General features: G+C 41.7%; 1 protein-coding gene across 8 annotated transcripts in view; it reads right to left on the reverse strand.

The window, feature by feature from the left end:
* Positions 1-13,345, reverse strand: part of SESN1 (sestrin 1) — a 44,710-nt gene that overhangs the window by 8,767 nt on the left and 22,598 nt on the right. For 2 of the 8 annotated variants that reach the window (XM_033143561.1, XM_033143562.1), the window contains exons 2-3: positions 2,826-2,891; positions 1,595-1,795 (exon numbers count right to left, since the gene is read on the reverse strand). In XM_033143561.1, coding sequence (XP_032999452.1) covers positions 1,595-1,795; positions 2,826-2,891 — 267 coding nt within the window. Of the gene's footprint in view, positions 1-1,594; positions 1,796-2,825; positions 2,892-6,799; positions 6,917-8,615; positions 8,700-13,345 lie in introns of those variants that run through there. The other 6 variants (XM_033143568.1, XM_033143565.1, XM_033143569.1 and 3 more) reach the window with 6 other exon arrangements.

The raw sequence follows: 13,345 nt of genomic DNA on the forward strand, positions 1-13,345 counted from the left end.
AACAGACAGTCTTAAATTATTTGGTCACAAATGAGCCAACTACAAAGAGACTGGGTCTCTTGCCATTTTAGATTTTGCTTAAAAGCAGCCACGGGGCAAAATTTGATTGTAGCAATAGTGCTCAGAAAGAAGTTGTTTAAACCTTTTTCTCTCCTACATTAATTAACTAATCTAAATCTATCCTCCCCCCCCCAAAAAAACCCCTATTGTTTGCCCTAAATAATTCTCATTTCAGTGGGGGTTCTTTTGGGGGGGGAGGAACCTATAAATAATACAATTACTTTCTAGGAAGAACTAATAGCAGCTTGGAGAGGAGATTTAGACCAGTGAAACCTTTTCCTCACTGCTGCAATCAGATTTGTTCAGGGCAAACAGAACTACCAGAATCAGTAGCAGCTGGCAGGGTAAGGCCACTCACTTCACATTCTGTCACCCTTGCTGCTGGGTGGTCACCAGGAGGTGGAGGGGAGAGGCAGCAGCAAGGTGCAAATGCACTTGTAGAGCCAATCCAGTGTTCCCATCAGTGTGTTTGCACCATGCCTTTTTCACTCCACCTCTAGCTCTCAGTAAGCAGCAGTGGCATGGTGAGTGCAGCTGCGCTGTCCCACTGACCACTACTAGCTAGAATACCTTAAATAATTCCTCTGCTAATCTAGCCATTCTAGCCACTGAAAAATTATAATGTAGAAATAAGTAGAAATATTAGAAATAAGTGTTCCAGATTGCAAAAATTAAACACATTTGTTCCTCAATACTTTCTGACCAATATACACAACAAACATGTACAAGAGATGCCTAATCAGTGGGCCCCTGGTGTTGTTGGACTGGAAATCACATCATCACCATCCATTGGTCATGCTGGCTGGAGCTGGGAATTGGAACTCAATATTACCAAAGGGCTACAGGTTAGCCACGGGATGCGGGTGATGCTGTGGTCTAAACCACAGAGCCTAGGGCTTGCCAACTGGAAGGTCGGCGGTTCGAATCCCTGCGATGGGGTGAGCTCCTGTTGTTCGTTCCCAGCTCCTGCCCACCTAGCAGTTCAAAAGCACATCAGAGTACAAGTAGATAAATAGGTACCGCTCCGGCGGGAAGGTAAACGGTGTTTCCGTGCGCTACTCTGGTTCGCCAGAAGCGGCTTAGTCATGCTGGCCACATGACCCAGAAGCTGTCTGTGGACAAATGCCGGCTCCCTCGGCCTATAGAGCGGGATGAGCGTGCAACCCCAGAGTCATCCGCGACTGGACCTAACGGTCAGGGGTACCTTTACCTTTTTACAGGTTAGCCACAGTATGAACAAAGAATTCCCACAAAATTAACAAACTTCCTTTATTATATACACACACCCTTCAATTTAGAATTTTTTGACTGTGTACAGTCACTTAAGCATTTTAAAGAAACTGAAAAACTAAATTATTAAAATACACATATGATTAAAATGCTTGGGTGAACATACATGTTTTTTTAGTTTAGTGCCAAAGAGATTGCAAAGATACTAAGTTTCTCTTTAAGTACAGCCATATCTGATATAAATAGAAACTTAAAAAGATGTACAAAATACTGCCACTGCTTTCTGTTTCATAGTTTAACCTACCATGATACCAATGTAGTGTCGATAGTGAAGAGGCAGTGGGCCATCCATCTGCAACAGATAATGCTGAGTTTTTAAAAAACTCTCCAGGTACTGTGGGTGGAAAACCATCACCAAGGCAATGTTGTCCAAATGCCCTAAAGTTGTGAAAGACTCTGCAAACAAAGCATGCATGTGGGTATCTTCGGCGCTCACTTGGATAATCTGTTTGAATTAGAAAAGAAATAGTAGCAAAACATTGTAAGAAAGACATAGCAGCCAATATGAATATTTGTTAATATTTACTAGCTCCAAATCAGTTCTTAAATCTTAATATACCAAATGAGATACTTCTCATAACTGAAGGACTTTAGTGAATCCCAAAGTATAGCAAATCATATACTGGATCAATAACATGTAATAATGGTAAGTTTAGTATTTATACGCCACCCATCTGGCTCGGTTTCCTAAGCCACTCTGGGGAGCTTACAGCACATATAAAAAATAGTAAAACATCAGACATTAAAATTTTCCCGATACAGGGTTGCCTTCAGGTGTCTGATAGCTGTTTATTTCCTTGACATCTGATGGGAGGGCGTTCCACAGGGTGGGCACCACACTGAGAAAGCCCTCTGCCTGGTTCCCTGTAACCTCAGGCTTTATATCAAATTTTAACAGAGATAAGTGGACAGAGAACATAGATTTATTGAAGCCTATAAAGGGGCAACAGTAGTACCCCAAAATGCTGAGCTATTTAAATAGTTAGCTGTTGTGGAAAACATGTTTATGACTACTAAGCTTGGCATAATGTTAACCAAAGCCACATTGATAAAACCTCTTATTACCACCCAAATTTTATATCAGCCAGTGTGTGGAGTAGCCCAGGAAGATCACTTGTTCACCTTCTCTCATACACTCATACTATGCACTAAAAACATGCTGGTTAATTAGATTTAAACAAACATACATGTCCACTACAATTAAAGAGCAAGCTAATCCTTACTTAGTATCCAAACAACACTGGGTTTATTAAGACAAGCTAGTATGAGTGTGTCATTAAATATCAAAATTCCACATGGACATTACTGTTTGCTAATTCAGCAGAATTCTTGCCAAACTCGATGATTTACTATGTACATGTGGATAATACTTTGCAGCTGTTCCTCAGCCAATACTAGATTCTAAAGATTCCCCACCACCACCAAAAAATGTAACAAGTTCTCTGTGTACTTGCAAAATGTAAATCACCACGCACCTCCATCTCTGGGATGAATCTGCTTGGTCCTTGTCCCAGTGGTCTAGGGATCCTAATTCCAAGTTCCTAGAAAAGAAAATTGCACTATCTGAACTTTTAGCTATAAACATTTCAGCTGTGGTTTCAGGGGAAAGAAAGAATTCACCACTGAAACCAACAGAACTGTCCTTGTTGCAGAAGTGCTGTCTGTGGAAATTTTCTATCTGTGCTTCATAACAAGCCATGCTTGTTTACAGTATACCATACTGATGCCATTAAAAACAATGAGACCTGGTTCACTGCAAACCTAGTTTTGCATAAAGCACTTGGCAAAGTGTCCAGAACAAGGAGTTCAGCACACAGCTGCCAGTTGACTAATGTCAGTGATACTAAAGGCTTTTGAAGTACCTCTCTGCACATCCGCAAACCAGAATATGAAATCTGTCAGTATCTTTCAGGAAGCAACACAGCTGTAATCTTATCGAAGGTTTCTACATGAGTGTGGGAGTTACGTGCATTAACCACAAAAGTCTATGCAACTGCGTTTTTAAGTTCACTGTTTAAAAATGACAAAGAACAAGCAATGATTTCACAGATTGAAATTTCATGCCGATCTGAAACACATCTACCACAATACTTTCACTAAAAGAATCAACAGACTCCAGTACACAACTAGAATCCTACAAGTCAGCAGACAGTGGAAAAGCATTTGGTAAGAAGCTCTTAGGGCCACAACATACATTACAAAATTAGTGAGTGGACTTGCCATATACCTTCACAATTAATGTGATTAGAAAAAGCTATCTGCATACCTGTATCAGGGCCAATCATTGTTATGTGGTGTGACTACATAGTCAGAAGGGGGGAAGGGGGGAAGGGGGGAAACTGAAACCTGCTGTGGCCTATCTGAAACACCAGGCCCACAGACTTATTCAAAGAGTGCTGCTCAAACCCTGCTTCTGGGAGATGCTAAGCAACAGAGAGAGGCTATTCAATTCATCTGCCCACCCATCCCCTGGGAGAGGCACTATCCTTGGTTTTTGCTGTTTGTAGCAGTTGGTCTGATGAGCAGTTGGGCATCATTTTTTACAGCTCAGGGTAATGTTTAAAATTTTGTACTGTATTTTTTATTCTGCATAGTTTTTTGAGACATATTTAAGTTCTGTTTGGTATGTAGATTTGATTTCTTTTGTATTTCTGAGATTCCTTTATATTTGATTTTTATATTGCTTACTGGCTTAGAATCAGAGAACCCTAGCGTTGGAAGGTACCCCCAAGGGCCATCTAGTGTAACTCCCTGCAATGCAGGAATCATAGCTTTAAAATCCCTGACAGATGGCCATCCAACCTCTGCTCAAAAACCTCCAAGGAAGAGGAGTCCACAACCTTCTGAGGAAATCCATTCCACTCTCAATCAAACAGCTCTTACTGTCAGGAAGTTCTTCCAGACATACACACAAAAACATGTTTACCCCATCCTTCTTCCCAAAGGAGCCAACACTAAGTGTGTTAACTGGCTTAGCAATTTCTCACAATGCTTTAAGTTGTGGGCATCCAGTGAAGCTGAACGCTTAAATGTTCAGTATAGATAAAAGAAAGTACTTCTTCACGCAATGCATAAATTCTAGAATTTGCTCTCACAGGAGGAAGCAATGGCCATCAACTTCAATAGATTTAGAAGAGGATTAGACAATTCCTTCAGGAAAGAGCTGTCAATGACTACTAGCCATGATGGCTACACTGCCCACATGATCAGACGCAGTATGTTTCTGAATACCAGTTGCTGGAAATCACAGGAGGCACATGCACTTTGGTCCTCAGGTCCTGCCTGTGGATCTCCCACAGGCATCTGGTTGGGTGCTGTGAGAACATGATGCTGAACTAGATGGGCCTGATCTAGCAGGCTCTTATGTTAAACTGAAGCTGAACTAGTTTGGTGTTGGAGCCCCCCATGGTTCCAACCATGGGTAGATACTTCAATTCTCTTGTTCTCACATTTCAGTACAGAAATAATGTGTGGTACACAGTATTGTACCTCTTTAGTTACATGAGAGCAAGTTAAAACATCCATGCCTTGCTCAAATGTTACTTGAAGACAATAACTCACTGATCATGACAATAACTCACTGATCATGACACTTGTTAATGCCAGCTACCAGTTATACTTTAATGCAATGACAGGCATTGCATTCCAGTCATTGGATTAAAGTATTTTGACATCTCTATGCAAACTGATACACACTGAAAATTCATGTTTTCATTTCAGTTTGAGACAATAACTGTAGTGTCTCCAAGAGAGCTATCTAGCCTCAGAGGCGTACTATTCTTTTTGTCCCTCTTGTGCATAAAAATGACATGCCTCTCGCTACTTGCAGGGCAGTAAGGTAGACAGTCAACGAGCTTCTCTTTGCTTAGTCAGAGATGTTGTCCACACACACTGTTCCCACTGTAGCCTAGCCTCTGAATAACATTATGATTCATGACTGACAACTTACATCACTTTCAGATGTTTAAATTCTTTGCCAGTTATTTACAATTTTGGCACTTGATGCCTTCAGGGGGCTTTTTAGAAACTGAATAAATATTGTAGCTCCTGTATATAAATGTTAATCATTCTAACTAAGTTCAGACATAAATCAAGTAGGTTTAATTAATTGCTTATCAATATGCTGTCAGAATTGTACTGTAATTTACTGCTAATATTTCAGCTCCTGTTTTCATACTGTCTTTACATTCTTAACTACAGTCATGCATAAATAATTACTTTTAGTTAAGAGAAGTACTACTAAGATCATTGTGATGTCTCCAAGGTTATATTTCTGATATGTAAGAATGCAGGAGACTGGAAAATTCTAGCATTAGTTACTGTTATTCATAAACTGATATTGTGGCTTGATGTGAAGTTCCACATTTAATTTCCCCATCAACACTTTTACTAAGTTTCCCCCACATTCTCCAAGAATTCTAACCACAGAAAGGAACTTGAGCAGTACATTTTATACTAGGTGGTGGTTTTGAAAAGACTGCAGACTGTTACAGTGGTTTTTCATTTGTTGATTACGTTTGTGTTTGGGACTTGAAAAGTAAGTGCAGGGGTAGACAGTGTTGTGCCCTCCACCTTGTTATTGGACTTCAGCTTCTATCAGTCTCAAGCCTCATGACCATTGATCAGGGATAATGAAAGTTTTAATCCAGAATCAACTGGGGAGCACCACGTTGGCTACCCCTGAGCTATTATCACAATCTTTTGTTTGCTACTCAATATGCATGTAGCAAAAATCAGCTTTGTCCCCCAAACACCCGAGCCCTTCCAAAATAAACTGCAGGAGCTGCAGGAGGTTTTCAAGGGAGAAATATTGCCATCCATGAATAAACAATACAAACAAAACAATTCCGACATTTAAGCATTAAAACGGGCTGTAATACCCAGTTTCAAAGCACACCCAACAACCTTTAAAGACAACAAAGACACTTAAATAATTGCCCTTCACCCTATGTAGAATTGCTTTCCCAGGTCTGTTCAAAGCACAGAAGAGGATCTTTTACAAGCCAGTCATCCTTTGTTAGGTTCTTAGCAGGAGGACCAAATGAGGCTTCAAGAACACGCCAATAGGGCAAACCAGGGGATTCAGCAGATCCTCACAACGCTGCAATGCTTCCTGCATCTGCCCCCCCCCACCCCAAAAAGGTACTATTCTTCCCCTACATGCTTTTTCTGCAACCCAGCCTAAGAGCAAGCAAATGGGGGGAGGGAGCAAAATGACAAGCGACACTGACGAAGCCAGCAAGAACACCTGAAGCTGGGAGCCCTTCCGTAAACAGCTGAATCTACCTCAGGCTCGCGTTCACTCCCGTTGACTGACAGCCGAAGAAGCGGCGCGGGAACCGACTCTGTTTCAGAACAAGCAGACTGAAAAATCTCCAAGCCCGAAGCGAGTCCCTTCCTCCCGATGCATCTCGCTGGTTCAAGCGCCCCCCCCCTTTCTTTTTTTTACCTTGCGGTGCTGCTGGCTTCCGCAGTGGTTGCAGCAGAAGCCCGAGGTCCGGTTGGCTGTGCTGGCCAGCTGCATGCCTACCAGCCCGGGTCACAGGGAGGAGGAGGAGGAGCTGCTGCTGCTTCTGCTGCTGAGAGAGCGCGGCCGCCTCGTCGCTTCAGCAAGGGAGGCAGGCCGAGGCTTAAAGGCCAGCCTGTGGGCGGGCAGGCCCAGCACAAACAACAAGCCCAGCAGAGCCCGCCCCCCTTAGCGGCTGCCCGCCAATGGCTGGCAAGCGGAGGGTCTTGCAGGCAGGCAAAAGCACCTGGAAAGGGGGGGGGGGTTTAAGAGCCGAGGGTCTCCGGGGAGAATGGCCCGTGGATTTACGCTCCTGACAGCGACCCCGACCCTCATCTGCGCCTGCTCTCCCAAGACTCCCTTCTCAACCCCCCTCTTTAAGCAGAAAAATAATAAAGAAGCCGCGTTTTCCTTTAGCGCTGACAAGGAGAGGCACAATATCCCAGCTGCAGGCAGCGACAGGCCCTGGAGCCAGCTACCAGCCCTCTCCCCTCCCACTCTCCAAATAAAGTTCGTATATGATCTTAGAAAGCGCTCTCGGCAGCGCTTACGAGGCCTGGCTCTGTCTGGCATGACTTGCCTCCCTGCCCCGGAATAGGCGCTTAGGGATACTGCTGGGTGGAGAGCAACAACAACAACAACAACAACAACAACAACAGGGAAGGGGGACCAGCCTTCTCAAAAACTGGACCCTTCCCAGTTGAGGAAAGGCTTGCAAAACGAAAAGGTGCAGTTCACTTTAGGCTATGGTAGCTTCTTCAGGTGATTTGCTGGGCATCAGCATTGTCCTCTCCCTCTTCTATCTGCCCTGATTTCAAAGTCCCCAGTCCCAGCCACAGCTTTCCTTGCTAACTGTGTCACGCCAGAAAACGATGCAACATGCTAGTTGTTGCTGGGGAACAACTGGTCTGCATATTTCCACAAACTTCCATTATCTTAATGTTCAAATTCCTACAAACATGGGCTCCAAAGCTCCTCACTAAAGTTAAAAAGATGTTCTATCAGTCCTTTTGACTGAGTGAGCGCGTGTCAATTTGCACTATTTTTCATGAACTGAAAGGAAACAGAAAAATAAAGTTGCAGAAGCCAAAGCTTTCAGTTGACTCAACATGTATTCACTTGCTCTGTACAAAGCACATTAACTCCGTGTGGGGATTTGTGTACAGTTGGTTCACAGTGTTTACAATACATATCTCCCTTCAGGGAGGAAAACTGCTGAACTTGCAAAAAAAATTTATTGCTCTCAACTGTGACAGGATAATGGGCTCTTTATTTTACTTGTCTCTCATAAAAATCGTCTCAAGACGTGTGGATTTTTTTTTTAAAGGGTTGCCTATATCTTCTTTATTGTTGATATGCATATTTGACACACCAAAATAAATCAGTAATTAAAGGGAGTCGAACTACTGTTGCTTGAACAACAAAAATATAATGATGCTAAGGGGAGTTGGACACTGCTTCACATATTACTCTAACACAGTTAAGTATTAATGAATCTTGGAAATAGTTGGAGAAGGCATCTATCCTTTTGTTTCGCCCATTAGTTCTACAGGTTCTTCAAAGGATCTTTGGTAGTCAACATGAGGGGAAATATATTTTTATTTGAACAGAACAGGAAAAACCTCTCAAAGAGTAAACCTCCTTAAATCTTCAATAATAAACCTCCTTAAACCTCCTTACACAGTAACACAAAACACTCTTACCACCAAGAAGCAACCCCAAAGGAACAATTTCCAAAGTAACAATTCCCCCACCAGACCTTCACCCACATATAATACCAGATCCAACCATGGCAAGCCTCAGCAGTGTTTGGTCCATCATCCTCTCCCTCCTGACATGCCCTGCACTATTTATACCTGCCTCAACCAGGTGCAGCTGGATATCTCCATGGCCGCCACCTGTGGCAGTTAGGGCTCCTACTCAGGGCAATCAAGCCCCAGCTGGACCACCCTTGAAGGCAGGAGTGCTCCTGCAAGGACTCACAGGAAGGGTTGGCTGCCTAAAGCCAAACCTACACCTCCTCGGTTTTTCTTCCTCATTTTCCACTACAGCTTCCTGATCTGATCGTGCACATAGGCAAAAAGAGAAGCTGTATTGCCATTTAAGCATTACAAAACAGCTCTCTGTTTACATCTGATATGGGGTACTGTTGAACCTCCAAGATGTTGCTGAACTAGAACTCCCATTATCTCTGGCCACTGGCTGTGTTTGCCAGGGCTGATGGGAATTGTTGTTCAGCAACATCTGGAGGGCCAAAAGTTCCCCACACTTGGTTTACACCCACAACTTCATTTAGAATAAGTTTCTTTCAACTCTAAACAGATAATAGGCACTAATGCTCTGACCTTCCAGCTTCACCAGTGACCTTTTTTCGGTGGACACTGAAAGATCAGATATGCAAAGCCATATTTGGTGGATCCAAGGTACTCTTAAATGTTTCTCATACAGCCTAAAAACTTTTGTTTCATTATATCTCCTCTACCACCCTCATTCTGAAGTTCTCCTAGATCACATCAAGCAAACATTAACATCCAAAATACCAATGTCAATGTTAAGACTGAAACAAGTACTATATGTAAATATCAAGTCCTTGCATATCTAGCAACCCCTCCATCTAAATATCATTATTTACACTCTACTATCAAGAGATAAACAAGAGAAAAGATAGGGGAAGTATAATGGAACCCACTTCCCAAATACCCTAGGACAGCCTGTATAAACAAAGAAAACTTCCACGCAGAAAATCTTAACTCCCTCCTAATAATGAACTACTAAAATATAAATCCACAATACAGCAGTGATGTTTGCAGTTAAGAACAACAACACATAATATTTCAGTGTTTCATTTGTAGTTATATGATTCTAGTATCCCCTTCCGAAGGCTTACCGGTATTTACTGAACAATTTCAAGTTTGGTCTTGCAAATGACACAGTACAAATGCACTGAATAGTAGCAAGACTTCCATAGATATTATTTGTGTTAAAGTGTCAACCAGCACTAGAACATTATCAACCATTTAGGGCTCATCTAGATCAGTAAAGAAAAAGTGTTTTATATGCATTGTGTATGCATTATAACACTGACACCAGATGGGGCTGTGGAGTTCCCTTTTTGCCAACGCGGTTTCGCATACAAAGTTTACAACACGCTTTCCTGAAACGCTTATTTGATGTGTCTAGATCCAGCCTTAGAGTCACCATTCCCGTGCTGTGGAATACTCTTCCATGAGAGATTGCACAGGCATCCTTGCTAACTTTCAAATACCGGTAGTTATTGAAGAACTTTTTAAGTTGACACATCTATTCAGCTACTTGAACTACAGACGTTATTGGATTGAGATTGTCTGGCTATGGTGATTCATGTACTGGTAACCTCAAGGCTTGACTACTGCAATGTGGAGCTACCCTTAGCCCTGGTCTTGAGACTCTTAGCTGGTGCAAAATACTGCAGTGAGGCTATTGTGGGCCCAAACTATTGCCAGCATGTAACTCTGGTGCTCAAAAGTTTACACTGTCTGTCTATATGCTACTGGACCAGTTTCATAGTAATTCGCAAGGCCCTTAACAACTTTGCTACAGGGTATCTTAAAGGTAAAGACCTGACCATTAGGTCGAGTCGTGTCCAACTCTGGGGTTGCAGCGCTCATCTCACGTTACTGGCCGAGGGAGCCACTGTGTGCCCCCACCAATGGCTCAGATGCTTGCCTCAGGATCTGTGCATTCAGTATTGTAGGCCCAATTTTATGTAACTGCCTGTGGAACATCTGACACTTATTGAATACTTTTTTATTCCAGCAGACTTTCTGGTTTTATAGTTTTAACCAATTTCCCCCTTTTCTATATTCTATGTTCCACCTAGAGATGATTGTAGTTAAAGGTAAAAGGTAAAGGGACCCCTGACAATTAGGTCCAGTCGTGTCCGACTCTGGGGCTGCGGCGCTCATCTCACGTTACTGGCCGAGGGAGCCGGCGTACAGCTTCCGGGTCATGTGGCCAGCATGACAAAGCCGCTTCTGGCGAACCAGAGCAGCACACGGAAATGCCGTTTACCTTCCTGCCGGAGCAGTACCTATTTACTGTATATAAACTGCTTAGTTTAAATGAATGAAATAAAAATAATAGCATTGCCTTTATGAACATTATCACAAGTGTGGCCATATGTTGGCATTTCTGTATCTTGGGTCATGGAAACGCTCAACATGCAGTGTTTAAAACCAGCAACAGCCTTCATCTTTCTTCTCTGGCAACTCTTATTGTCCAGGTGCCAGAAACTATTCCTTAATTGCTGCCAGTGTGACTTTTTATAATTTAGATTAAATAAATCTAATTTTCTTCATTAAGATTCTAAGTTTTAATTTATTGAAAACATAACAATAATAAAAAAAAAATTGCCTCTATATGTTCATTAGGACTAACCTACTGAAACTCAGAAAAGTTGTGTAAATTTCTAATCTATCATACCTCTGGGAAAGAACAAAAGGGAAGAAACTGAAGCAGACAGAACTGAGCAAAGCAGCAGAAAGCAGTTGAAACATGCCACACTCCCCTTTCTAATTTTGCCCAGGAACAAAGAAGTGAGCCTAGCAACAGTTTTTACCCAATCAGAGATCAGATAAACAGGTACAAGGCTCAGCTTCTCAACACCTCAGAAAGCCCAGCCTCCTCAAGCAACTTCTCTGATTGTGTACTGTAAAAAACTGACTGCCATTTCATAAGCTGAAAAGGAACATTTGCTTTCTTGTTCTATAAGATATAAGGCACAAACAAATGTTTTCATGTACTGTACAGGGATGCCTCCACTTGTTAAATAAAAACAAATGTGTTCTCCTTAATTTGAAGAACTTTTGTACTATGAACTATTCATCTACCAGTATTTAGCTTCCCTGTTTATTTTAGGACCCTTTTTTCTGCTGGACCTTGGCACAGAAGTTGTTTCATTCTGTTCAATATATCAGCTTGTCCATCTAAAGTCTTGCTTATTAACTGAGATCTCATTGTACTCCTAAATATACAAATTCCAAGATACAGTACACTTAAGTACACCTCCCCCAAAAAGAAACATCAGCCCAGTTTAATGCTGCTGTAGGTATTCTGGGAACATCAGTTGTTTTGAAAGCAGTATTGTAATTACGTAATGCTAAATGTGAGATTTATTTTCTACAACCCAGTTTATACCAGGATCTCAGCCTCATTGCTTTTTAATAAGACTGCATGGAATCCTTTGTTACAAGTGAGTTGCCACTCATATAACCTCTAGTAACTCATATTTAACAGGACAACTATTTTAAGTACACCCAGTTTAGTTTCTAGAAAACATGTTTACAAGGATAGAGCTAAAAACCATGCTTAAAATACATACTATTCATTATCAGCATAAAACCTTAAATAAAACTACTAAAACCCACTAACTTTTAAATAAGATTTTAAATAGATCCGACCAACCATCGTAATGCATTTTCAAAAACAACATGCAGAAGGCCACGCAAACTTTGGTATGCTGAAATATGTCCTCTCCTCCCACAGTATGTGGTGAAAAGAGATACTGTTCTTTGTTTCCAAAATGAAATCAATGTTATTTTCATAATGTTCTCAGAACTCATGCACTACAGGGGGAGGGGAAACAACTAGTGGTTATTGTGGAAATAAATGAAATTAGCAATTGCTCCCAAACAAGCAAATAAAGGGAGTGCATTTAGTTCACTATCCTCATTATCCACTTCTACCCCACCCCACCCCAATGATCTTTAATTGCCTAGGGAAGAGTCTCTTGATTCTCCCCCACCTTGAAAGCCAGCAGATACAGCTAGGATAGCCATACAGGTTTCCAGTCCGAGGAGAAGAGATGCATAGTGCTTCTTTATAATAGCATTCTTTCTAATTGGGCCATCACACACACACACACACCATTCTCTTAGTTTTAACAGAACTTTGGTTACTTGTCTCTCAGCAAGTTACTGCATGCTATCTACTGCTACACTCCACTACACAAAAGGACTGGCATATTTTCATCTGTTCACACAACACTTCAAGCGCACACTGGCCACATAAATAGCATTTCCCTCCAACTTGCAGCTATGTCAATGACCCCGGGGCATCTATCAGTTAAATCAAATCACCATTGCATTTAGGAGGATTAGAGCCAGTAATTAACTACCTGGAACTGAATAATGTTGCCTAGCAGTCATTTCTCTCCTTCAAACTATATATAGGTGGTATCTAGAAACATATAAAAAAACCACTGAAAATGTTTTGTTGGGGTTTTTTTAAAGAAAAATTGTAAAATACATTGAATTTGGCATAGCTCACTTTCACCATCTACTGTCACATTTGTATATTGCACTTTAGAACACATTTAAAACATTTTATTTGCAGCTATATAGCTGAGTCCATAGTCTGAAATGTCACTTTCGTGTTCACTGTTTAGAAGTATCTGAAACATTCCCCATCACATGTACCTAGACAAGAAAGGCAATGCCAACGATTCAAGGC

Source organism: Lacerta agilis, chromosome 3 (genome assembly GCF_009819535.1).
Source record: "Lacerta agilis isolate rLacAgi1 chromosome 3, rLacAgi1.pri, whole genome shotgun sequence".
NCBI lineage: Eukaryota > Metazoa > Chordata > Lepidosauria > Squamata > Lacertidae > Lacerta > Lacerta agilis.